At 34.2% G+C, this 27,146-nt stretch overlaps 5 protein-coding genes and 1 long non-coding RNA gene across 7 annotated transcripts; 1 reads left to right on the top strand and 5 right to left on the bottom strand.

Moving 5' to 3' along the window:
* Positions 1 to 1,683: 1,683 nt before the first annotated feature.
* On the bottom strand, positions 1,684 to 4,604 carry LOC122579424 (F-box protein CPR1-like). Of its 2 annotated transcripts, XR_006320631.1 has the most exons (3): positions 4,448 to 4,604; positions 2,488 to 3,823; positions 1,684 to 2,227 (listed from the first exon to the last, which is right to left on the bottom strand). XR_006320631.1 is itself a non-coding variant. In XM_043751597.1 (2 exons), the coding sequence occupies exon 2, from the start codon at positions 3,813 to 3,815 to the stop codon at positions 2,817 to 2,819; it is 999 nt and encodes a 332-aa protein (XP_043607532.1). In that variant the 5' UTR covers positions 3,816 to 3,823; positions 4,448 to 4,604; the 3' UTR covers positions 1,684 to 2,816. The 2 variants fall into 2 exon arrangements, 1 of the variants encoding a protein (XP_043607532.1); XM_043751597.1 differs by having other exon boundaries at positions 1,684 to 3,823.
* Positions 4,605 to 7,758: 3,154 nt separating this feature from the next.
* Positions 7,759 to 9,009, bottom strand: LOC122578622 (60S ribosomal protein L27a-2-like). The gene is made up of 2 exons (XM_043750618.1): positions 8,912 to 9,009; positions 7,759 to 8,325 (listed from the first exon to the last, which is right to left on the bottom strand). Exon 2 carries the CDS (start codon positions 8,317 to 8,319, stop codon positions 7,879 to 7,881), a length of 441 nt encoding a protein of 146 aa, XP_043606553.1. The 5' UTR covers positions 8,320 to 8,325; positions 8,912 to 9,009; the 3' UTR covers positions 7,759 to 7,878.
* Positions 9,010 to 10,329: 1,320 nt separating this feature from the next.
* On the bottom strand, positions 10,330 to 12,347 carry LOC122578906 (U-box domain-containing protein 52). Its single transcript, XM_043750956.1, has 4 exons — positions 11,900 to 12,347; positions 11,159 to 11,277; positions 10,909 to 11,027; positions 10,330 to 10,797 (listed from the first exon to the last, which is right to left on the bottom strand). The coding sequence occupies exons 1-4, from the start codon at positions 12,252 to 12,254 to the stop codon at positions 10,536 to 10,538; spliced, it is 855 nt and encodes a 284-aa protein (XP_043606891.1). The 5' UTR covers positions 12,255 to 12,347; the 3' UTR covers positions 10,330 to 10,535.
* A 3,284-nt stretch (positions 12,348 to 15,631) lies between these two features.
* Positions 15,632 to 20,453, bottom strand: LOC122578145. The gene is made up of 6 exons (XR_006320484.1): positions 20,250 to 20,453; positions 19,850 to 20,128; positions 19,109 to 19,269; positions 18,180 to 18,388; positions 16,991 to 17,125; positions 15,632 to 16,364 (listed from the first exon to the last, which is right to left on the bottom strand). It is a non-coding gene; the product is annotated as an uncharacterized LOC122578145 (long non-coding RNA).
* On the top strand, positions 17,737 to 22,761 carry LOC122578143 (ferric reduction oxidase 8, mitochondrial). Its single transcript, XM_043750038.1, has 8 exons — positions 17,737 to 17,945; positions 18,028 to 18,121; positions 18,217 to 18,402; positions 18,646 to 18,883; positions 19,817 to 20,144; positions 20,497 to 20,758; positions 21,017 to 21,690; positions 22,326 to 22,761. Exons 1-8 carry the CDS (start codon positions 17,792 to 17,794, stop codon positions 22,505 to 22,507), a joined length of 2,118 nt encoding a protein of 705 aa, XP_043605973.1. The 5' UTR covers positions 17,737 to 17,791; the 3' UTR covers positions 22,508 to 22,761.
* An 874-nt stretch (positions 22,762 to 23,635) lies between these two features.
* LOC122578144 (L-type lectin-domain containing receptor kinase S.1) lies at positions 23,636 to 25,880 on the bottom strand. Its single transcript, XM_043750040.1, has one exon. It carries the CDS (start codon positions 25,755 to 25,757, stop codon positions 23,790 to 23,792), a length of 1,968 nt encoding a protein of 655 aa, XP_043605975.1. The 5' UTR covers positions 25,758 to 25,880; the 3' UTR covers positions 23,636 to 23,789.
* Positions 25,881 to 27,146: the final 1,266 nt, after the last annotated feature.

Consider the following 27,146-nt stretch of genomic DNA (forward strand, 5'->3'; position numbering starts at 1 on the left):
TAGCATAAAATTTTCAACTGCAAACAAATAGAAATACATAAAAGAAAAGGTCTTGTTTATGCCTTCCGGGCCTATTTCAAAGTGGAATTCAGAATGATATTAGTCAAAACCTTACTGGACCTTCTAGTATAGTAGTATGCAAGTTAATCTGAGAGTTTATCAAATTCAGTGGGTCCAGCCGTATAATGTAGTAAAGAATTTGAGAGATGACATTACATGACAAACTTGAAGTGCTCATGTTTCACGTTTTCACAAACCTTTTTCTAGAAAAAGTTATGTGACATGTCTCGTATTACTTCTAGGGTAGAGAACATGATAGGTACCTGATAGAGTTCTTATAATTGCCATAAAACAGGAGAATAAGGATGGAATACAAAACATGAACTTTGTGATTTGTGAAGCAACAATTTCTGTGAAATAGACAGGGTAACACAAAAGCACATGATCCTGTACATTTAATTCTGTATGGTGATGATTTAGAGTGATGAAAGAAGTTCATCATCACCAAAAACATCATAAACCAACTAGCGAAGGATGTGGGAGTGAAAAAGTCAAGGATTTCTATGGAATGTAATAGTTAAAAAGCCATATCTCCAACTCGTATATTAAAAAAATTGCATAAAGGAGATGTCACAAAACAAATCTAGGGCATGAGCAGTTCTAGATATACCACAAAGCGCTTAAACATCAATTTAATCCTTAGAGTATAGTACCATATTAATATCAGACAGAGCCAGCCGTCGTAAGTTAGCCTTGTTGCCCAATAACTCAAACCTAGCTCCAATGTCTGTCTCCAGCAACGTCTACCGAGCTATGGTCTTAAGTCTTTTAAGACACAAGCATTACATCTTTGCAGAAAGTATCGGAGTATAACAGTATCAGATTATGAAATACCATTATTGAGATCCTAGAGTAACTAAGTAATCATGATCGATTCTGTCTCCTAGAATACCTTTTTCTACATAACCATCTCCAACAAAACAACAGAATTTGAAGCTTTCTACAAACAAATACACCAATACAACTTTGGGCTACATGCACCAAAATGTATTAAACCTGTCACGTTTGCTATTCTGTCTATTACTTCCAAACCGTTTATTAAGTGTGTGTGTGTCAGACGCTCAATTCATTTGTATTTTCAGGCTACCGGTAACTTATTTGTAGAAATGGCGACCATATAGGGTGCCACGCATCAAAACCGGCACCACATCACTGGTTTTATAAGATATCACATATATGCAGCCGCAGTGAATTGAAAACTTGATCCACCCATTAGGCCATTAAATACATTGAAAGTAGATGATACGAAATTACCAACAAAAACCATACAACATAACGTTTTTTTCACATAAAATATCAAATACGCATATATAATCATATTGCCAGTCCTAACATCCATCAGGCAAATACACTCTACAAACCACATTACAGCAGTATCCGTCCACATAAATATATCACACATGCTATAAGGACCAAGGCCAGAAGATAACTATTTGTTAACTTTTGAACGTGTTGTACCAAATAAAATAAAAACCCAACATCTCTGCATTTCACGACTACTGTTAAGCCGTTACAAGTAATAATCATCCATGCATAAAAATAAAAAACTAATAAAGAATATAAAATCAACTTTTAATCCAAAGCAATGTAAACAAAGAAGATCCCACACCATAGAGCATAATATTTTTCAAAAAAAATTATATAATGCAATTTCAAATTCTATAAAACATAATACTATTGTGCCAACAAACAGTAAAAATAAACATAAACCAGAGAATAAAGTCAAAGGCAATGAAGACAACTGCACCATCAGCTAAATTTCTACCCAGTGGTTTTCGAATTCAACTTTGCCTTAACAACCAAAAGTCAAGTAACAGAAAAACTTGTGGCACCATCGACCAAATCTTAATATTAACTCTAGGGCAATGGAACTCATTCCTTAGCTTATCAACACTGACAAGTGGCGAATGGAACTTATTCCTTAGCATATCGAAATACCTTATACCAGCTTTACCGAAGTAACCTGGATGGTACTTGTCGATTAAGATCCTGCGGTGGTGCATACCTCCGGCATCACCATTCACCACGACCTCCAGGATGCTTTCGATGCTTTCCGATACGTCCGTGTCCAACACTCACATGACCCTGCTTCTTTCTTTTTTTCCTCAAAGCTTATTTCACGACTACTGTTGAACCGTCACAGATATGAACCATCCATGTGTAAAAACTAAAAATATAAAATAGAATCAGCTTTTAATAATCCAAAACAATGAAAACAAAGAAAATCCCACAACCATAGATCGAGCACAAATATAATTTTTTTAAAACAAAACTTCGTTATAATGCCGAGTTAAAATTCTATAAAACATAGTAGTACTCGGATACAAACTGTAAAAATAATCATAAACCAAAAAAATTAAACCTAAGCATTGAAGACAACCGCACCATCAGCTAATTTTCTATTCATATGAAAAATAAGGATTTAACCTGGTTCCTGACAGTGGCTTCCTTAGCCAAGTTTTCTTCGTGATAGAAAATTCCATATTCGATCAATAGTTTTCGAAGTCATCTTTGCCTTAACAACTAACGGCCGAGTCGACGGCACATCTTGTGGCACCATCGACCAAAACTCAATATTAACTTTAGGGCAATGGAACTTATTCCTAGTGCCTCCCCGCTTTTTTAACTTTCGCAGTAGACGCTTTCCAGACAAGACTATCGACATAATGAACAATGTCAGTACTGCGGCCATATGAAGCAATATGTGATTCAAAGTACTTAACCTTGGTTGTGACCGGATCGTACAAGCGTAAATGTCAATCAGTCCTAAAAAGAAACTCACCGTTCAAAGTTAATCCAACTGGGGTTATATCATTATCTAAACTTAATTGTGAAAACATGTGGCGTTTGACCCATGCGTAGTACTCATCCATAACCCAAACCTCACACTGGTCACTGCCTCGAACGCTTGTCATCACACAAAGCTTTCCATCTATAAAAGCAAGAGCCAGATTGCGATTTTCATCAAAATAACATACAGAATCTGGAAGAGAGATCTCACTAAAAGTCTGGACCCCCAAATCAAATGCCAATATCATGTTTAACCTGCTCGGAGGAACATAACCAAGCCAATGAACCTTTCCATGATGACCATCTAAAAGAGCTTGGTCTCCAAGATGCTTGGGTATAAAAAGTTGAGATGGAAACCTTTCAGCAGTTAATTGCCATGAACCTCTTCTCATGCTATACACCTCAACTACTTCTGGAAAGACGGTGGTGTAGGTTTCATCGGGGGAGCACGTCAGCTTAACCATCATGTAATCATCGGTTTTAGGGTCAAACCAAAACCGATAAAAGATTGCTGTGCCAAGTGGCAAAGTAAATGGTGGGAGAGTCATCAGAGCGGATAGAGATGGGTTCCATATATAAATGGTATACATGGGATTGATATTAGTTGGTCCCGTTTCACGAAAAAAGTATATTAAGCCATTAGCCGAACCGATTACCGAAGAAAAGAAGCGATCCTTAGATGGGAAATTAACTGGAAACTTAATGAAATTTGTGAGTTCAATATGAGGAAAAGTAGAGTGTACGGTGCATGGTCTGTGTCTACGTAATAGATTGTCAAAGAGCAAAAGAATGTTACCATTGTTATTGTGGATTAATGAGCATTGTTGTTTAAGATGGGAATAAATGAAAGAGGGTTGATATAAAAGTGCATTCCAGTGTCGACAAACACACCTTGATTGAGCAAGCAGTTTGGCCGGTAGCCATATTAGTATGCGGCTTAAAACATCGTCTGGGAGTTCTTCCATCGCGGTAACTGGCAAGAAAGGAGAAGAAAAATACAGCAGAAAAACGGCATTAACACAAAAAAATAAGTGCATAAAATCAACAAAACATAGCATTAAAACAACAAAAATTTACCAAAGGACAACCAAAATGGTAAACTTCTTTAAACCAGGATCAATAAATTACAAGTTAAACCATGAGAACCAAGTTAACTTCCTATAATTGGCGTCTACGTTTTCCTAACTTGCGGGAATCAAGTCATTACATCTTCAACTTTAACTCTAGCAAGTACTTCTTTTTCCACAGAACAAATTACACAAGAGTTCAATTTTTAACTTTTTCCTGTATATGGCTCTTTTCTTCTAAAATATCTTTCCATATATCTATAAAAAAAAATCATCTATATATAATTATACTATCATAAACAAACTAAAGCAAGCCAGAAAGTGAAAATAATAAAATCACTAACGTAAAAAAACAATTATAATAAAATCCACCAATAAGTAATATATTAATTTCTAATAGGACTACTGTATTATACAACAACTATATAAAACAACAGGCATTGGTTGTAGAACACAAATAAAAATGTAACAATCATTATATTAAGGTTTACAAGAAAGAAATGTAAAGTAAGTTAGGATTGTTTGCTGACCTTATTATTAAGAATCAGAGAGTCGTACAAAATGAAGGTTGGAGAAAGGAGATCGAGCAGGTAACACCAGAATTTGTGAGAAAGGAAAACCGGATATCGGTTGTTTTTATTTTTGATGAATAACGATGATGTTCATGTTCGGTACTAGTGGTTTAGTGTCCTTACCTAAGGCTAATGTATTTTTGTTTTTTTTATGGATTCGAATAATTTATTAGGATGTATAAGGATATTTGTAAGGATGTTATGTGGAATGTCTAAGGGCAATATTTTATAAAAGGAAAATTATACACAATCTAATTTTAACGTGTATCTTATAGGCGTAAAGGGAAGTGCAGATCCGGAGTGTTTGGACGAGAAATAAAGGTTTTGGACGAGAAATAAAGGTTTGCTAGTTTCTTGATCCCGGAAATCTTGTACTCAGAGTCATGGATAAAGTGGACTACCCAGCGCGATACTTGGTGGATGACCCCCGTTCTTTCTAGTATCTTTTTCCCGTCCCTTTTGAGACCATTCACCCTTTTCCCAACCAAACATAGATAGAAGCCCTCTTTCCCCTACGAAATTCTATACGAGTACTGATATAGTCAACAGACTTATACTCTGCACTACCTAACTTAGTAAAAAATAAAAATATCTTAATAAAATCATAAAGTGTCTGTACGTATGAGTTGTCCTAAAACTCCTTCAAATTTAATCGTGTGCACAAAAATTTGCAAAAATTACCAAGTTTATGATTCTTCTTTGTTATTTTTTTACTTTAGGGATGGAAAGTAAAAATATTATTAACTTCAATAACGAAAAGTGTCATATTTCATTTATGTTACCAATTTTATTCACTTTTCATATTCTTTATGTTGTGTTACATGGGAACCATGTTGATGATGGTGACATGCTTATCAATGTTAGGATGGACGGTCTTTGAAAACATTTCTACAAAACCAAGATTGAGTTGGGAAAAAAAGGCATTGTTATTCAGCCGTTTCTTGTGGCTAGATAATTTATTGTTGCGGATTTGAGAACAAAGATTGATGATGCTAGCTATCATCCCACACAACATTATTTTCATTTGAACAATTGGGTCCCGAGGAAGGTAAATATAAGAAATTGAAGGGAAATTCGGGATAGATTACCTACGTTAGTTCACTTCAACTTACCAGGTGAGGAATTGTCCCCTGTTCGATGTTATGCAGTTGGTGTAATTCACATGAGGAAACCATTGAACATGTGCTTACTGCTTGCACATTTTCTATGGAAGTCGGGTCTCTAATAGGATCTTGGTGTCGCATTAATCCTATTTATGCATTTCAAGTTTCCGACTTGCTCTATCTAGACAAAAATCTCGCAGGATATAAGAAGTGGAGAAAAATGATAAATGGTATAATCCAGATTGCTATATGGAGTCTATGGATGACAAGAAATAATGTGGTTCCCAACCAAGTTTCTCAAACTCCCACTTTGGTTTTTGAAGAAATACAAATACAATCGATGGTGTATTTATGGATACCAAATAGAGCGAATAAAGTGGAGATTGATTGGAATACTTAGTGTAACGGACCTAGTTTGTCCTTACTATTTCCGTCTCTTATTTGTTGTATTTGTATTATTAGCTTCTTGCTAGTTATTTTTTTAATATATCATACATTTGCTGTTAAAAAAAAAAGTAATGATATTCAAAGCTTTAATATTTTTTTGTTTATGTTATTGTGAACTGACTTTTATGATTTGTAATGTTGTTAATATTTTATTATTTATGGCTTTTTTTGCTAGAAGTTAGTTATTATGATTATTAACTTTTAGGTTATTGTAGAAACTACGTATTTGTAGAATCTGTAAATGTTCAAAACTTTAATTTGTTTCTATTATACGTTTGATCATAGTTAATTACATTTTGGATACTCATCATTTTTTTTATATGAAACTTTGATTAAAAATATCTAAACATATGTAGAAATGTTGCTTATAAAAGAACTCTCTAAATAATAAAATAGCCATAAGCACATTCAAATACCGAACTACCAGTCTATCATTATAGACTAAAAAACGAGATAATGGAAGACTCCTTGATACTTTTTAATTATGCATTAAACGCGAGAAAATAAAACTTGAAATTGTTCACGGACAAGGTTCTTGATGTTTTTCTACTCAAAAAATACATTACCACCATATCACACATCAAGCATCTAAAAGTTGTTCCTCAGCACAATTTAATTTATAAGTATCTGAAAGTTTCTCCTTCACCTCTTGTGGCACCGTTCCGTACATCATATATATCAAAGCATTATAAATTTAAGAAGTCGCAAATTTATGATTATTTTGGAGATCAAATCAGGGTTATAAATAGATGTATTTTATTGCTTATTTACTGGTTTATAAATAAGGGGTTTGCTAAATACAACCCTTAAAGCTGTGTTTAAGGTGCATAAATTATTTGTACATTTACCATGAAAATCAGGGGCGAGCTTTTAATATGGAAGGTACAAATTTTTTTATACACGTTAAATACAACACTTAAGACTGTATTTAGCATTTCCCTATAAATAAATGGGATATAGCTTGTTGCTTTTTTAATACACTTAAAGTTTACATAAATAAATGATGTGGAATTACTGAAGTAGGATAATGGATATGTTTGATAAATTAGATGTAGTTGTACCTTTTACTATGCCAGAAGACAATAAACTTCATGCTCTTGCCAAATATAAATGAAGCATTAATTTAAGTGCAGCAAGGCCAAACAGTTTTCTAATAAATTCAGTTTGTAAATGTATTGAGCGTTATTATCATACAAGTTTGGATTCCAGCCAAAATTACAATAGAAGGTTGAACAAGTGGGTCACAAAGGCATGTAGTAAACCATTGGATAAAACATCATCCTAGCAAAAACGTTGTGTCGAGAATTATTACAATTTCTGGTTCCAAAACAGTGTCAACAGCCATAGAAAAGCGACAACATAGTGATCACAAGAATGGCATAATCTGGTATGCAGGAGACTAGAAGAGGTTACACGCCACTTTTATACAACAAACTTTGCTTTAAAATGTCTAGACATCAGTAAAACTGCTGCTTGTAAAAAGATTTCGAATTACAATAGCCATAAGCATACTCTAATGCTTGGCAGCACCCATTATAACTTAAAAACGAAGAATCCTTGATATGTATCATCATACGCAAGAAAACAAAACTTGAAATTGCTCAGAGACAATTTTACCGTTGTTTTTCTACTTGAAAAACACATTACCACCATATCATACATCAAGTATATTAGAAATCAAAAAAACTTGCAAGCAAGACAATGAGAAACTGAGCACAATTATAAGCATCTGAAACAAAACTTCTTCAATATAATGCAAGTTCAAATTCAGCAAAACAAAGTACTCTGCCAACATAACTAACGGAATCATAACCAACATCATAAACCGGAAAAACAAACCTAAGCAGTAAGCAAAACTGCACCACCAGCTTCCTTAATCTTCTTTTCAGCAGTCTTGGAAATAAGCTTGGCCTTCACAACCATCGGATGAGCCAACGGAACAGCTCCCTTACCCAACACTTTAAAGTAACCAAACTGAGTAACGTCGACCACAGGAACCTTATCACCACTAGCTTTTTCCTTCACGTCTTGTGGCACCATCGACCAAAGCTTATCAACATTCACAATTGGGCAATGGAACTTGTTCCTTAGCCTATGGAAATACCTCATACCAACTTTACCAAAGTAACCAGGATGGTACTTGTCGAATAAGATCCTGTGGTGGTGCATACCTCCAGCGTTACCACGACCTCCAGGATGCTTTCGGTGCTTTCCGATACGTCCGTGTCCAGCACTCACATGACCCCTCTTCTTTCTGTTCTTCCTCAAACTTGTAGTCATTGTTAACTATATAAAAAACAATTAATATCAAATCTCAGACCTAATCCTAAAAACTGTACTAATTAAAAGTAACTAACAAGCGTAGGCTCGTAGCTTTTATTAGAACAAAAAATTATATAATATTACTTTGCAATGATATACAAACAGCTTATATCTATATATTACACATTTTTTTATAAAATAATTACATGTCACATGCTGTAAACTATACATACAGAACGTTTATATCTATATATTACACAATTTTCAAAGAAACTCAACTGCCTCATCTTTGCTCAAAATAAAAAAAAACCTAAAATCTAAAATATTGTAAATTATAGATACAAACAAGATATATGTATATAAACTACTAAAATCAAAAGCATTAACCGAAAAATTTAGATAATAACAAGATGAGTACAAATATTACATTGCAAAATCTACATACAGGAAGGTTATATGTATATATAACAGTACTAAATGCATACAGATTGAGTAAATAGAAATTAAATTTAGATGGGCGATTAAGGAATGATTAATAGATGAGAATGTATAGAGATAATAATGATGACAGATATATTGACGGCGGAGGATGAAAAAGAAAGAAGGTTACCTGAAGAGTGAAATCTCCGGTGAAGGGAGGATGGCGGCAGAATCCTTGAGATAGTGTAAAGAGGTGGAAATGAAACCCTATGTAGGTTTTATAGGATTGATTAACAACATAGTTTGTTTTTCTATGGGCCAGAAGTATGGGCTTAGTGGTCTTAACTCTTTCATAAAATAAGCCCAATTACTACTCTTCTTTTTTTTTTTCTGGACCTCTAACCTCATCCTCATGGAAAATACCTGTGAGATGAGACCCCAAAACTCGAACCCGAAACCTTGGGTAAACCCACCCTCAGGCCCACATAATAAATTTAGAAGATACTCCGGGTTTAAACTAGTGGTTACTCTTTCTGTTTTTAAAACCGGTTTAAATTTTAGATTATGTAAACATAGCTTTTTAAGTCTATGTTAAGATTTGGCAAAGTGTTGTACTAGATGATTACAAATTATTTTAATAGAATGGTTATATCTATGCACAATTTTTTATTTCGTATTAACCATAATCCTAAATGTTGTGTTTAGCTAGAGCCTAAATGCATAAATGTCATATGACAACTTTTTCTTACAAACTAGAGTTTTGATAATTATCAACAGCATATAAAAGAAAACTTGAATTAAAGCATTGGGTTGATTCGTATTTATCCGTGGGTTCATGAACGAACACTGAAGATGTAACCAAACACATATAAACAGAAAGAAACACAAGCGAATTGAATGCATATTAAAAGACATGTAACTTTGTACGTAGAAGCATTACAGTGCAAATTTAGCATTAAAGATATATTTATAAAAAAAACTATCCTAAGAATAATCATATGACATGCTTAATTGTGAACTTAACAAGTTTTTAAACCACACTTATAAGTAGTTAAAGGAAACTTGACCATAGATGGATATGACAGAGTAACAGGAAAAAAAAAATGGAAATCTTCTAGTACCATGTATCATTATGAGCATTTAAAAACAAAATATTAAACATTCACAAACAGAACGGAACGTGTAAACTCTATGTTTATACTCGGTCATTTACTTGAACAAACGGATTATTTTGTTGGTTATTATAAATAAATAAAGATGCACAAAGTCATCCCGAACCATTCATCAAATTTTTCACTCGTTTAAAACCCAATAAATAGGGTTTAATATTAATAAGTGTAATTATATTCGATCATAGTGAATGGGAAGAAAAAAATTCACTTCTCTTAAAAATTGGGATTACTCATTATCATTGTCACGTATATGTCGATACTTTTAAAAAAGTTGGGAATACAGAAATAGATCGAATCTTCCTCTGGTTGGATGAGTATCGAGCGACTATACTTTTTTACTACGATATGATTAACTTTCTTTAATATTCTCAATTTCTTTAGTATTAGATAATACTATATATTATTTGTGTTCCAATAATTTAGCAAGCAAAGCTAGTATGACCCAACCTAATTTGAGAACTTTATAACTCATTCTTAAATCAACCAAGGATACATCCCATCCTTAATTTCAGTAGAACTAAGTAATAGGAATAAAAATGATAAATAAATTTTGAACGCTCTATAACCCACGAGATGATCACGACTCGTGTTCGATCATAATTAAATTAAGCATATATCGCAATGCACGATTGAAATTTTCAATCAATCAAAATTTTTAGAGAAACAAGCACACTCAAAAAACAACTTCCGCTCCCCTTGTAAGTTGTGAGCGATACTATTCTTTAACCTCCCATTTTGACTACTACTTGTTGTAGCCGTAGGTACATTATTATTTGATGGAGGAGAAACTTCTGCAGCATGTCGTTCCATAACCTCTTTCCCGTTATAGACTATCGAAACCTCACAGAAATCGGGTGCATTCTTCTTAAGAAACTCTCCTTTGCCAGGCCCCTTTCTCAACCGCCTACATATTTTCACAACAAATATATAAACGATAATTTCTTTACATCATCTTTTAGCATATAAATTACATACACCAAAATCTAACCAGAAGTACTAACTATTGTAACTTTACCTTAGCGGAGGTGCTCTTTTTGTTCCAATAACAAGTTTAGTAATATTGACGACATGGATAAGATCTAGGATAGCTTTGGTTGTGGTATTGCTCTCCAGAAGCATTGTTTCTACATTTATCTAGTCAATCCAACATCAAGTAAGTATTTTATATATCTATGTCATTAATTATATAGGAAACGAAACTGTACACCAGTTTTTGATGATATATATGTCTTTGTCGCGCCAAATATATATAGGTTGAAACGTACCTTGGCATCATTGCAAAGGCGTATGTATTTTTGTAACAAGCTTCTCCGTTTATTATTTTCTTCGTTTATATAGACTTGGACTTGTTCTTTGCTTAATTGGCTTCTTGATAGCTTTCCAACTGTTTACGTCAGCGGAAAATTTATTATGTCAAAAAATTAACTAAATTGGGTCAAGGACTGATATGTGAAAGTGAACCCAATTCACTTTCCCCTGTAAATCCCCTGTAGGCTGTAGCACATGTTTCATACTAAAAAAAATTATAAATAAAACCAAAATATGTCAAATGACTTTACAATGGTCTAAAGAGTTGTTACTTATTTATATATCCCATATCAATTCAATCGTTAGTTTAATAATAATAATAATAATAATAATATTAATAATAATAATAATAATGATTTAAACTTTAGATTAACTATTCTCTATTCCATAAAATAACCAAAAAGACTTGATATGTCAACCCAACTTGGATTAAAGCCTATTTCTTTTGAACCGTCTTGTTGTGTTTTTTTTTTTTTTTCCTTTTTCACAAATCGACCCCATTTTTACAAAATATTTACCATGTTTAAACCCATTATTTACAGTTAGATACATGTAGGTCTATTCATATAAATATGTAATCATTTTAGTATCTAACAAAGACATGATTTTGTTTTCATTAATTCTACGTTAGCTATATATAAATATATATATACTGTAATAAATAAATAGAGGGAGTAACAATTATAATACAATCATACCAGGAGTTGGTATATTAGTGACAGGAGGGAAAACATGGACGAGATAAACCCGAGCAGCTGACGATGATCCACCAGGAGCCACAACATGATCAACAGCCCATTTCACGACATCTAGATCGTTTTTCCCTACCGCGACATAAACATCTACACCTTCTCTATTACTACTAGTACTAGTTATGTATTGGCTACTATGACTTATTTCTTGTTCTTCAATTTCAACAATCTCTGGTGACATGACTCGACGCCACGTTTGATGACTACGTGACGTCGTAGTAGTTTCCTCTTCTTGTTCAATCTCCATTATTTGTTCATGAACAATGTTGTTGTTTTTTGATGATGTTATTTCTAATGACATAAGTATATTATACAAGTATTAAAAGATAACAAAATGAGGGAAAAAAAGGGAGGTGAAAACAAAGGTATTGTGATTGTGGTGGCGGTGGCTTCTTGTGAATATATGAAATCTCTCTCGTTGCTTTCAAAGACTCTCTTTTAATTTGATCATATAATAATAAAAATAAACTAATACATGGCTTTATTTATTCTTTCCGTTTTCTAACCTGTTTTTTTCTTCATGTTTTATGTACAAATGATACACGTATATACTATATTTATTATTTATTATATTACTTTGACCCAACCAACTCCACTTAAGTGGGTTGGCCAAGGGTATCTTCTCAATCTACTATGTGAGTCTCAAAGGTATTTCAGGTTCGAGTCTTGAGTTTCTCATCTCAAGGTATACAAATGAGATTGAATGTCCAACAAATCGCTGGGTAAAGTTGCATCCAGCAAGAATCGAAACTAATTAACTTTAAATATATATATATATATATATATTACTTTGACCCTTTATAAAATACTAGTATAAAGGTTTTTCGAATATCTATCTATCTATGTGTATGCATATGTAGTGTAGATTTTAGAATAGACCATAAAGATGCGTATGTGCTATTGTGCTATATGCACCATTGCTTTTAACTAATGGTATATTGTGTACAAAATTCCTATATATATATATATATATATATATTTCATATTCAACTACTTATAATTCATTTGAAGTTATTTTGGACATTAGAAATGATTTTGATTCGCTTTTAAAGTGTTTACGGTCAATTATTTATTGATAATATATAATAGAGTAACATTTATCATAATATGCAAAACAAAACATCATGTATAATAAGCGCTTAACATGTAATTATAAAAATTAGTATCAGTTTTGAGATCATTTTTTTTAATTCAGAAAACATATATTTCAATGATCCACAAGACACAAAATCACATTTTTGAACCGAAAGTAGTTAGATGACATGTAATTGACAATATGAAAATAAAATAATAAATCTTGTTAATCTGGACTATTTTATTAAAAAAATAGCCTCATATTGAAGTTATATTATATGGGAAAAAATGTCTAAAATATCTTTAATTATTATATTAGATTATCAGTCATTTTTTTTACTATATCTCCATTAACCCTTTATGTCAATTATTTTTACATCAATTATCAACACCACTTGCCGCTGCCTCTACCACCAACAATTGTCTTCCACCACCACACCGTCGCCGCCGTATTGCGTGGGTACCGTGCTAGTCTTATATAATCAGTTTGATAAATATAAAATAAAATAAAATAACCAGGTTAGTAAATAAACAACTTGTGTTGTCTTTTTCTTTCAAACAACTACTGTTAGATGTTAATTATTCGAACACCAGAAATGACATTTAAGGTGGGCAGTATGCTGGAAGTTGGAACCCACGCACTACTGCGATCAGTGTTGGCTCAAGCTTTTCCGAGGCCTTAAACAAGATTAATTTTAGGGGCCTAGCTCACTAGAATAAAAAAAAATTCTTTCTTAATCATTAAAAACAGATTTACAAATTAATTAGCATTAATAAAAATAAATATAAAAAGGAATTACAAAAGGCGAGCAGTGAACTGAGTGGCACGAACGCCACTGGACCTGGTGGTGGTAGACATGCCGATGTGGTGGTTCACCTCTAGTTCGTAGTTTGTTGTGAATTATAGTCTATAGTTAACTAATATTTAGCTTATAATTTAAAATCTAACTAAAATATTAAGCCTAAAATATAAAAATTGGGGGCCTTTGTAATTTGGGGGCCTTAAACTCATGCCTAACCCAAAGCCATGGTTGAGCCGGCAGTGATTGCAGTACATGAATGATAACACTTATGCACACACGTTCAAGAGATAAAAGCCCAAAATCATGGGAAATCAAGATTCGATCACGTGTCTCCAAGCCAACAACACATCCATCAAGTTCCTCAAAGAGAGCCCCAACTGGCAATAACTGCTTGTTAATCTACCATATGCATAACATTTGTCTTTGTCGTTAAAAAAAAAAATTAAGAAATAAAAAACGTGTATTGTTTGCTTGTTAATCTATCATTTCGAAATATTTCGATTATTGGATGTCGTGAATGCAAAATACGTATATTCCATATCCATGGTGCATATATATATCTCGGAGCTGGGCTATCTGCGATTTTTGTAGGAATGCGAAAATGTGTTTTGTTTGAATTCATTCCTATAGAAAAGTGTAACTTTTTTTTAGCTTTATAAATAGTTTTTTAACGGAAAAAAATTGCCCCTTCAAAAATTGGTGCGACAATACGTTGATTGATTGTAAAATCAAAAGTGGTAGTCGTATTATCGATTGTTGACATTTTAATATGGTGGTCGGAAGACAAAACACAAAATTTATGTAAAAGCAGTTAATTAATGATTTAGTGGGTGTAGATGTTGAATGGGACTTTTATTCCATCTCTAATATAAAAATGACATTGTATGTTAGTTCACTCTTGTGACATATGTTTTTATATAATTCACATTTTGTCACCGCTATCTTATTCAAAATTCGGATTGACATTGTATTACTAAAAAAATGGTTTCTCTTACAAAAATACATAACATATTAATTGCTTCATCTTTTTTAGTAATCTGACTTTTGTATTGCAAAGTTGAGCATCTTTTTCATTCAATCGTACATGTTTGTATCAAATAGGTAAATCAATGATAAGACCAGACTTTAGTTAGGCTTTGTGCACATGCAAGATGCCCCAAAGGCCAAAGCTAAGGCCAACATGTTGAGTAATCAATGGCTTGTGACAAATGATCTTTTGAGGTTGAATCAACTTACTTTTTATATTCATGTATGGTACATCAAATAAAGATTGTAAGTTCAAGGCCCAACATATATATGATATAAATAACAAATGATTTTGTAAATTTGCAATCATCTACGAAAAAAAATAATAAACACTTTTTTTTTTAGTGATCATCTATGATTTGATTGCTTCCTTAGATTACGTTTCAATATCTTCGAACTTTAACATGATGTAAAACACTGTTGAATAAACGTACCAAACTACCATACTTTGCGTGTTCAGTATTTCGAAGGAGAAATTATGAAAGTAGTAGTTGACAATTGACATCATAGTCCCACATATTTGAGTGCGTAAAATATTCACATGATGATAAAATGCGTTGGTCGAGTTAAATGTGTACTAAAGGGATTTTAAGGTCCAAATCAAAGTGATTTGCAATTTAATAATTAGGGTTTGTGAAATGATATTGGAAGCTCCAACAATTCATGGATCATATATAATCACCCAGGATTTGCTTACACTTGATTAGTAAGTATCAAATATTGATAGTGCTTACCATAATTATGGTTTTCATTTTGACAAAACCCACCACAAACAAGCATTAAAACCACAATTGTGCTTGTCCTTGTAAATAAGCACTAAAACTTGCCATTAAAAGATAATCAAAAAAAAAAAAAAAGATAATCAGCAAAGTATGAGTTACAATACTTGGTCTACAAAACAGACTTAAAAGCTTAATTTCAACTATTATCCCAACAAAAACTAAAAGAGCAACCTAGACCCGAAAGTCTGAAACCGAATCTCTAAGTATGTTTCAACCCACAAACCCTGCATATTCTAATTGCTCCATGTTATGTTATCTTTGACAAACTCAAAGGTCTTCAATCACACAAAAGAGACATTTTACATTTAACAAATAAATAACATGTACAACTAACTGGTGAACACAAGGGTTCAGTTTCAAATTCACCCTCCCTATCTCAACTGGATTCTATCTCGTTTGCTTGGTGTTTATTATTTCGTTGGGTTTCAAGTTGACTATATGCACCAAATAAAGCTCGAAGATCTGGAATCATCGGTATAGCACTACAACAAAAGAGTCATAACTTTTCTAAAGACTTGTCTCATGCCTGTCTTTGTTATGACAACTTGAAGGTATGGAAACTGAGTGAAAGTCACAACCTCCATAAAGATTGCATATGGACCACCACGCATGACGCTCAAATGTGATATCCGATTCCATTCCAATTCAGGTTTAACATGATCCTTATGGCTCTTAATTGACATTTTAAGCTAAAGCTGACCAAAAACTGGTTCCATGATCTGGTACCTGCACATGCAGTTTCTCAAATGCCAAAATTAAGACACAAGTGCAGAGGTTATTCTTAAAACGATAACTAAATTTGAGGCCGCCATTGAGATACTCAATGATAAAGATTGAAAACACCAAAGGTAAAGTGACAACAAGTGGAGGGGGACCAAGAATCCACTCTACAAATGCGGGTCAATTATGCTACAAAGGTATACTTCGCAACAAAAAGATATGGGAAAAATATCACGAAGCTGACAACATGCTAATGCCAAAGACCACCATCACCTGTATGTCATAGCATAATATCCAAACTGTTATTCTTCCACTCCACTACTTCTAGTAAGTAGGACCCCCCTACTTTAGATGCAATGAACAATATGAACAACATATACGACATATGAAAGATTGAGATTACTTAAATTTTACCCAAACAGGAAATCTTAAGCAGTTTTGATCATTTATCAAGATTATGGACCTACTAAAACCCAAAAAACAAAAACTCTTGTAGAAAAAAGAAAAAGTAAGAAAATTATATTAAAAAAAAAAAGGTCAAGGGGTGTGTGAGCTGTGGCAATCTTTTCATTTTTAATTAATAGTTTTGATGCACTGTAAAGCCTAATTTTTAAGGGTATACATATGCATACCTGGTGAATCACAAGGTCAACTGTTAAGGTGGAAATATCTTCAAAGCCGGTGGGATTTTTATCTTGCGAGTCTACAACTGAGAACTATATGTTTGACCTTGCTAGCATCCTAGTAGGATCACATCTACTTGAAACCTGTTTTAGAGCAAGACAAAGAACATAGGTGACAAGATGGAAATATCAGGCAGGTTAAGTGACGAATGTCATATTGAATCGGGTTGAAATGAGTTATAATTAAAACCAGTTAAAACAGTCTGGAAGGGTTGATATGAGTTTCTCGAATTTGGCTCATTCAGCCCGTATGAGATAAGACATAGCCCAATTTAACTCATTCGAGATTGCCACCTCTATTTTCTATGTTTCTTTTTCAGCATAGTGCAGACTCATTTGCATTTGCCCGTAGGCTTAGTCCTATTAGGCCCATAACATAAATATGTGTGCTCTTTTTGTGTGTACACAACTAATATTAATTCCCATATATTTATTCTTCTTCAACTAATGTTCATAATACAATCAATTTGTGTGCTATCATTATTCTTGAGATTTCATACAAAGAGCCATGTGTTGAGTTCTAATAACATAAGGAGAAAAGAAATCAGCAAATGATTAACATGATAAAGTTATTTGAATATCATCAACCATAATGATGCAAAAATGTACTAATGGTGGGGTGTACTACTGATATCTATATTCATATCTAATCCACATATAAATACACATATCTCCAACATAATCTTTCACCAACTTCTGAAAAAAGAGGTCTCTAAGTACTATATTCATTGCAACTGTATAAGCTCAAAAATGGCAAAACCTTTTCTTCTTGCTCTAAAGTTTTTCATGGTCTTACCAGCCGTTGTTTGGGTATTCATTTGGGTTATGAAACCAACGCAAATATGGACAGCAAAATGGAAAGAAGCCGAAGATGCTGCAAAAACTAGTATTTTTGGTTCGAATGGTAAAGATCTTGCAGTTAATAGAGGCTATAAATAAATATAATCTTAAAAACATGCATTCTAAGATGGGACACCTACTTGCAGGTCTTGATTTTGCTGTTTTAACATTCCCTATTATCGTTTCCATTATGATTGGATATGTCTACTTGCATTTTAAACCAAAGGAACCCAGGAGAAGGTAATTTATAGTAAGATCATACTGTAATATTATTTTTGATAATCAATTCATCAATTACCTCAAAGTGAATTAGATCATTTCTATTTGAATGTCAGACGAAGGAGGAGTTTGATCACAGCTCTATCCAACCCAATCATCGCTAATAGTTTCGTGGGTGTTTTGTCTGCCATGGAAGTCATTGTCATCTCCATCTTCATAATCTTTCTAGCATGGACGTTCTACATACGAATCTCTAATGATTTTGAGAAGATGATGCCTGACAAATCACTGAAATTAAACATGTGAGTATCACGATTGTAGACATGTGGTTAACTTATGAGCCACCGTAGTTAGATTCTCATTAAACACGGATCATTATCCTCACAAATATGTAGAGCAGTACTACATTTTGCAAGAATGAACGTTTTGGCTTAAAACTGACAACTATGATGCCTGTTTTGCATTACTTGTCCATAATTGCTTTCAAACGCATATCCAAACATCACCATAATAATAGGCACATTCTCATTCCCTATTTTCCACAGATGGCAATTTAAGATGTTTAGGGTAGCAACACGGTGTGGATTGCTTGCCGAAGCCTGCTTAGCTCTGCTTCTATTCCCAATCATGAGAGGAATGACTGTTTTTCAATTCTTTGGTATCCAATTTGAAGCATCTGTCCGATACCATATCTGGCTTGGGACTATGATGCTATCGTTCGCCACTTTACATGGGGCTGGCACTCTATTCATATGGGGTATCAAAAACCAGATTCAAGATGAGGTAATTTATTTTGTTTTACCTTCATTAATCATTTCGAAAAAACTTTGAAGTCAAATGAATAATTTTTAAACTTCAAAAATGACATTAATTATTCATATTTTCAATAAAGCTAGGGAGAGATGTGTTGAATTGAACTTTATCACAAAACTACAAATAGAAAAAACTGGTATGAACATTGCAGCACACTTTATGTCAATTTCCAATAATGAAAAGTCAGGGTTTGACCTGAAAAGCTAAATTGGATTTTTCCTTGAGCAATGGGGGTACAATTGTTCACATTTCCGTTACTTTTGAAACCTCAAATCTAACTCACTGCACTAGTGCACTTGGACCAAATATCAGAAACTACACCTAGCCTTGATTTGCATGTAACTTCAGGTTAACCTCTACACACAAGAAAGAAAAAATATTGTTACTGATTTCATGACAATCTCTAATTATCTCATTTTTCTAAAATAACTCTTTCTTTGAACCAGTATAAATAAAATATAATACCGAAACTTGAAGGGGGATTAGGGATTTCAACGCAAAAAATACTTGTCTGAACCCAAATCGTGAAGACAACTACAGATTTTTTGATTTAGTACATCGGACATCTAGAAGTATGTGAATAAATTGATATATTTAATATATATTAATAAGAATTAATATAATATAATATAATATAATATGTAAGTATAAGGAAAACTCATTTTTTTAAGAACAAACAGGCATGCTAACGTGTCCAGTACTTCAGTTCAGTAAACCACCTTTAGTGAAAGTACTGATCTTAATCTGAACCATATGATGAGGTCAACATCCGGTTAGCGGTTTAATTTAAGTTGATGTTGAAAAGTTTTTTATCAACACGCCATTGGGAGGAGGAATTTAAACTATATTATCAAAGTGTACATATAACGACTCATTTTTGTTGTTTTTACTGAGAAAAAACAGATATGGAAATGGCAGAAAACCGGAAGAATATACCTGGCCGGGGAAATATCACTTGTTGCGGGATTAGTCATCTGGATCACATCACTTCCACAAGTGAGAAGAAAAAGATTTGAAATCTTCTACTACACACACCACTTGTATATCATCTTCATCGTTTTTTTCTTGTTTCACACTGGAGACCGTCATTTCTACATGGTATTCCCTGCCATTTTTCTTTATGTCATCGAGAGGTTACTCAGAATTATACAATCAAGGCCAGAAACGTGCATTATTTCTGCTCGAATTTTCCCTTTCAGAGCTATTGAACTTATACTGCCAAAAGAACCAGGTAAAAATTCCGCTACGTATTAGTCAATTTGTCTAGATGTGGCAGTTCGAGTTTCGACCCAACTGTTCGGGCTATGCTTTGATCTAAGTTGAATCAGAAAATTACCTAAAGAGTAATCAAGTCAAAAAGATGCTCTAACTGGTAGCAAGCCGGCCGCAACATGCATCTTTGATGTATATAGCATCCTAAATCCTTTGGCTCATATAATTATAGTACTTATACTTATATACTTATATAATAACTGAAATATAATATTATTATTATAAGTAAAACTGACACACTAGCTACGTAGCTATTTTAAAGCCTTACCTTTTCACACAAAAAAATGACATTAAAGAAATGTTATATGCAGGACTCAAATATACCCCAACAAGTATAATCTTCTTAAAGATACCGTGCATTTCCAAGTTTCAATGGCATTCTTTTAGTATAGCTTCCAGCTCCATTGTTGATGATGATACACTGTCTGTGATCATAAAATGTGATGGATCATGGACAAATTCTCTTTATGATATAGTCCAGGGAATGTCGAATGATGGTCATCAGAGAGTGCATAGGTGCATTCCGGTTTCCGTTGAGGGACCATACGGACCAGCATCAACCGACTTCCTAAGGTACGGATAGATGTAACATTTTAGAGTTATTTACTTATGAATGATTCAGGTTAGGACTCATCTCTAATAGGTAAAAATGAAAAGGCGTCAAACAGGTAGACGCACTAAATGCATAAATCCTCTCAAGCTATTTTATTTAGACAATAATACTGTTTTGGTAATCACATTTGACAGCTAATTATTGATAACAGCATGAAAAATAATCATTCGTTACTGAGATTTTATTCTTCCATCTAACTTTCTAATTTATACTTCCAGCAAATATGATAGTTTGCTTCTTGTGGCTGGAGGAATTGGGGTAACTCCATTTTTGAGTATATTGCAAGAAACTTTTTCTGTTCACAGAAAGAATTTCCCGACAAAAGTACAGCTTGTTCATATAATGAAGAAACGCACTAGTGTTGGACTACTATATTCACTTCTACCACTTCTCACAAACAAAAGCACCAACGAATTTGAACTAAAGGTCAAGGCATATGTCACCCAAGAAACTCAATCTGGTGCAACGATTAGTGAACTGATATATGAGTTTTCTCAAGTTGAAACAGTCAGCTTTGACATAGGGAATATAAGTTATTCTCCAAATGGCCATGGGAGCTCACTTTCAATGGCTGCTATTGTCGGGTTCTCTTCCATTTTGTTATTTGTTTTGATAGTCACTTTCAGTAACGTCTTTTTGCCTCGTCCTAAAAAAGCTTCTTCCAAAGAAAAAAATATTTCTTCAGTAGTTGATCTTATACTTATATTCTCGTTCGTTCTATCCATTATCATCAGTGTAATTGTGTTCTTAGTTTTGAGACTGAAACATTTGAAAAAACAGCATCCATCAATGGCATTTAAGCATAAAGAAGAAGAACTGCAAGCAAGTTCCATCCAATCAAGAAATTTTGATGGACATGAACTTCATTTTGGATCAAGGCCCGACTTCTACGGTACATCTTTCTTAAGGCCTATTATATTCATTTTTATATTGAAAAGCAACTAGTACATATATAATATATTTATTATCAAACTTCACTTGATAAAATACAGATAAAAGAAAATCCACCCTCTGTGATCATAAGGTGTAAAAAACAGTAAGTAAATATAAAAAAGAGAAAAATGACTGTATCTACTTTGACCCTAACAAAATCAACCTCTTAAAGCTTACTACGTCTTAATTCAAACCCTCCACTTCGTTAGACCAATTAAAGATTACAATCTCAGCTCAAATTTGGGTGAAGGGGCAATTTGGGCTATACTTTACCTTGAGATGTCAAATGGGTAAAACTTTCTCTACAACGAAAATGGCTTGCACCAAGCAAAAGTCCCTGAATTGTATTCAAAATGTATTGAACCTTTTAATTGTTCATCAGATCATCATTATAAGTTTGTAACATTAACTAGAAGTGGGAGAAAATATGTCAGTTGGCCCATTTCGACATGTTATCCAACCAGCTCCTTTTGCCACTGTTACTAAGTACACTTATGACTTACCGACTTACCTAAATGCTCTCTAGCCGGAAAGGCATTCTCTTATGTACCTATCCCTTTTATAAACTAATAATCTAACATGTGAATTGAGCAGATATATTCACAAAATTTGCAAATGAAACGGGGGGGTCCAACATAGGGGTCTTGGTATGTGGACCAGAAGAAATGAAGGAATCAGTGGCTTCACTTTGCCAGTTAAGTTCTCAAGGTTCAATCAATGATGCTCAAAGAAAGAAACCTTACTTCAATTTCCACTCCCTGAACTTCACTCTTTAGGAATGTATCTATAAGTTGTAACGATACAAGTAAAAACTTTGTTTGATTCCATAGATAAAACTTGATCATAGATTATCAGCATAGGTGTTTGGTAATCCATCTGTGCAAGTATGGTAGTCATAGTCATTTTAGTCTTTTAGAGAGATGATCTGTAACAATCTTGACCTACAAGATTAGCTATTTATAGCTGAATGACGTGTATATGTAAAGTTATATGGTCAGTGCATCACTAAGTCGTATGTCTTTGCATTCAAGTTCTTATCTAGAAATACAGAAGTGGACAACGGACCGAGACTGGACCTAAACTGGGCCATAACCCGTCCCTAATAGATATTGGTTTGGTTAATGTCCCGGCAGCTATAGTTCGGGCATGAAATCCTATGGGAGAACCGGTTGGATTCTAGATAAACAAGGTACTAGGTATAGCCAGGTTCGATGAGCTAAACCACTAGAATTTACTTTCTTTTCTTTTCCCTTTTTTTCTTTTTGTCCTTTTGCGTTGTTTGAGTTAAATACTAGATAAACGATGTTAATTCAATTTTACCCGTCTACTTACATGTTCTAATATAAAACAAATAATAAGCATGATTTGGCACAATACTAATTCCAATGGGGTCCATGGCTGCACCAACCAAAGTTGAATATAATTTTTCAAAGAACATAGTCAGCCAGAAATTAAATAAAGAGGAAAGGTAGCTTAAGACTCCAAAAAAGATACAACTTTTTGCTTATTGATGCCATTCAAACCTCATTACTTATTTTTGATCAACTTAGAGGTGGCAAGCTAAACCCATATACCTAAAAAGAGAATGGTGGGCTCCAACCCTGTGGATTTGGTTAACCACATGTACAACACCACATGGTTACAGAAAGACGGTTATAGATCTCAAAAAAAAAAAAAACACCTTTGCTAAGCATGCACAAGCCATATGTCGAATGCGTTGAAAATTTCTTAAACTGTTAACAGTTTTAGTATTACAACCTCCTAAATCATTTTACAAGAAGAAATTAGATGATTGTTTTAATAGAATACTTTGATAATAAGATTTCATTGGTACTCATTTTGCCACAAATACCAGGTGCATAATACACATGAATTAATCCAATTTTGCAAGAAATGAAACAAAATTTCAAGAAAAAAAAAGATGTATAGATGTAATGAACAAGATGCAATCAGAATTGCCCTAAAAAATAATAAACAGATCAAACTCTGAAATATAATACAAAAGTGAAGGAAGAATATAGTTACAATGGAAGTGACAGTGGCCGTGTTGGTGGGTGGTTATGGCGATGGCTCTTTTTTACTTTCTTGTAGCATAATTGTTGGAGCAACAGAGGTATCCTCCCCCAACAAGATTGCCACTACCTCGCTCATAGTCGGCCTGTGTTGTGGGTCAGGGTGGCAACAACTTAAACCAAGTTTCAACACCCCTTCCATCTCTTCCACCAGATACTGCCCCTTAATTCTTTGATCTGCAAGCTCCCCTAACTTTCCCTCCATATACTTCTCTCTAACCAAATCCACCAAAATCATATCCTCCTCCCTCTCCTGCCATGTTTCAATAGGTTTCCGCCCACACGCCACCTCTAGCACCACCACACCAAAGCTATAAACATCACTAGCTGCGTTTGGTGATGCCAGCATAGCTAGCTCGGGTGCCAGATACCCGAGTGTACCCACGACCCTTGTAGTCCCGGGCTCCTCCCCTTGTGCATACAGCTTTGCTAATCCAAAATCACCCAACCGGCCTCTCATATCCAAATCCAATAACACATTACTCGACTTGATATCTCTATGCACCACCACTTGTTCCCACCCATTATGTAAATAGTTCAAACCCTCGGCTACATCCGCCAACACTTTCTTCCGTCCTTCCCAACCCAAAACACTCTTCGGCTTATCAAAAATCCATGTGTTAAGACTTCCATTCGGCATGTAATCATAAACAAGCAACAACTCATTCCGTTTTCTACACCAACCTTTCATTTGAACCAAATTCTTATGTTGAAGCCTACCCATACTTTCAATCTCCGCCATAAATTCCTTCAATCCTTGTTTGGAATCATGATTCACACATTTCACAGCCACTTCCGTCTTATTACTCAACGTCCCCTTATAAACTTTACCAAACCCACCCGCCCCAAGAAGTTCACTATCCGAAAACCCATTAGTAGCTCCTTTCAACTCCTCATAAGAATACCGATGAGGCCAATACTCAAGCTCCCAATCTTCAACCTCATCCTCTTCTTCATCCTTCTTTCCCCAATACACACAAACATAATAACCAAAACCTACCAAACACAAAAACCCCACCACCGACCCAATAATCACACCCGCTTTCCCACCACTCGACAAACCAGACCCCGACCCCTCCCCTCCCCTCCCTAAAAAAACCGGCAAACCGGTAGTATTGATATCCCTAGCCACACCCGTATCACTAAAACTCCAAGCTAAAATCCTCTGCGCCTCAACCCAAGTCGTCTTAGAAGCAGAAAATCCAACATACATCTCCCTAGACACAAACTCCCGAATCCTCGAATTCCTATACGTCAACAACGGCCTAACGGGTCTGCCCACCCCAACGGGCGCAATCCTGACATTAAACTCTTCCCTAGCCCCATCAAACTCAATCCAGGCATGTACATTTTGCCCGTTTCGCATCTCGACACTAACGAAACTACCATTCCTACTATAATAACCAGCAGACACATACTCCTCAGACTGAACATTATTCAAATCAATTCCAACATGATTATTATTACTCTCATTAAACTCGGTATTCAAACCGGTATCGAATTCCACCGCAATCAACGGCGCGACATTTCGCGCCGGAGAACCGGTGAAAAGCCCTAAATACTGGCCGCCGACGGCGCCGTTGGGCTCGGTAGAATTCGATAACACAAAAGTGAGACCAAAACCTGGTGTGGAACTATCTTCAGGCAATATTGAGAATACAAATTGAGTTGAAAATGAAGTTAATGTTGAGTTAGTTATACCTGATCCGGATGAATTGGATCCGGGTCGGATCATTTGGATAGGAGTGGAGTAAAAGGCCCGCCCGATGGACCATTGATTGGAGTCGTTAGAGAGACGGATGGTTGGCGGTTCGAAACGTGCGTCCCGGATTAATAGGAGGTTGTTAGTGGTGGCTGTGAAGGAGTTGTATAGGAAGTCTGTGGCGGTTATTGGTGGTGGTGATAGATATAGGAGGATTTGTATGTATAGAATAATGATTGTGAGTGTGTTCATTTTTGTGAAAAATGAGTTGAATTGGTGTGATTAGAGTTGAGGTTTCATGATGGTGGTTTTAACTTTTAAGGTGCGAAATTGTGAATGATTATATTAGAGCTGGTTTGAATTATTGTGTGAAAACATGGGGATGTATCATGTATGTATGTAATAATGGAATGGAATATATTTGCTTTGTTTTTGTATGAAAAGGATTTGATTGATTAAAGAGGGTATTAGTCAAACATGTCATCTACTTGTAACAAGAGTTGGTCATTTGGAATAGTCAAAACATCCTTTAAATAGATATGACTTATAGTAGGTCACCTGGAAGGACAACAACAACAACAACGTTCTATGACTTCTATCTAGATGTTTAATTGTTGTATATAAAATAAATCAAGGACCATATTCCATGTAGCTAATTGTTTTTGTCCTAGACAATAAGGATTTACGAGTATATATAAGATATGAGCGATTTCTTTCATAGTTCCATAGATATATATAAGATATGTTTGTGGCACCAAGAACTGGCAAGAATAATCATGTTGGTCAAGTGCAAGTTAGTTATGTGACGACATAAAGTTAAGAATATCTTTAATCGGAATGGCATCATGGACAGTTAGCAACCGAAAGCGCCGACATTGAGGGGATACAAGTATATATATTTGTGTCACATGTATCGAGAGCAAGTTGTAGCCTTGTAGGCAATCATCGATACACATTTTAGTTGGCATAGCTATGTATTGAAATTCAACTTAACAACTCTTGTTTTATTGAAACATATATATACATATATCTACAGCTTCTTTAGTTAGCCAGTAGTAAAATCAAACTAGCATAGTACGATTATTACGTAGCATGATACATGCTAACAGGCTTATATAGTGATATACAATAGAAAGTCAAAATGCAACTATTAACTAAGGGAAGTGATATAGCTACAACAAATTTTAACCATCTACAACAATTATTGTATAATACAATTGTACACAGGGTAATAAACCTTATATTTTTGTTGTAGATGACTAAATTTTGTTGTAGTCATTAACTAAAGCCAAACATTGCTCATTCCATCAAAATCTTAGAGAACACAAGGTATTAATTATATATGTTGACTCTGGAGAGTCCATCGAACAAAAAAAAACAACTAAATTGAATTGAGATTGTAAGGTCTTGAATGAAAGATTCAAGCTAGAGAGGAGATAAGGAAATGAATTGATGGTCAAACAAACACTTTAATGCATTGAACTAAAGTCGATTTATAATTCACAATCAAACAAGAACCAGTCTTGATGATTAAATCAAAAAAATTTCATCCATCAATTTGTAGATGGCTATGTTTCGATTTTTGTCCAAGTTAGCATTCAAGCAACTGACCAAGTGGGTTTTGAAGTTAAAGTCATATAG

Source organism: Erigeron canadensis, chromosome 8 (genome assembly GCF_010389155.1).
Source record: "Erigeron canadensis isolate Cc75 chromosome 8, C_canadensis_v1, whole genome shotgun sequence".
Taxonomy (NCBI): domain Eukaryota; kingdom Viridiplantae; phylum Streptophyta; class Magnoliopsida; order Asterales; family Asteraceae; genus Erigeron; species Erigeron canadensis.

Coding starts and splice junctions, on each gene's coding strand:
- LOC122579424 (XM_043751597.1), bottom strand. CDS start 3,815: ATGGAAGAACTCCCAGACGATGTTTTAAGCCGCATACTAATATGGCTA.
- LOC122578622 (XM_043750618.1), bottom strand. CDS start 8,319: ATGACTACAAGTTTGAGGAAGAACAGAAAGAAGAGGGGTCATGTGAGT.
- LOC122578906 (XM_043750956.1), bottom strand. CDS start 12,254: ATGTCATTAGAAATAACATCATCAAAAAACAACAACATTGTTCATGAA. Junction 11,278..11,899: donor CACTAATATACCAACTCCTG/GTATGATTGTAT, acceptor TGACGTAAACAG/TTGGAAAGCTATCAAGAAGC. Junction 11,028..11,158: donor GCCTTTGCAATGATGCCAAG/GTACGTTTCAAC, acceptor TGGATTGACTAG/ATAAATGTAGAAACAATGCT.
- LOC122578143 (XM_043750038.1), top strand. CDS start 17,792: ATGGCAAAACCTTTTCTTCTTGCTCTAAAGTTTTTCATGGTCTTACCA. Junction 17,946..18,027: donor TAGTATTTTTGGTTCGAATG/GTAAAGATCTTG, acceptor ACCTACTTGCAG/GTCTTGATTTTGCTGTTTTA. Junction 18,884..19,816: donor AAAACCAGATTCAAGATGAG/GTAATTTATTTT, acceptor GAGAAAAAACAG/ATATGGAAATGGCAGAAAAC.
- LOC122578144 (XM_043750040.1), bottom strand. CDS start 25,757: ATGAACACACTCACAATCATTATTCTATACATACAAATCCTCCTATAT.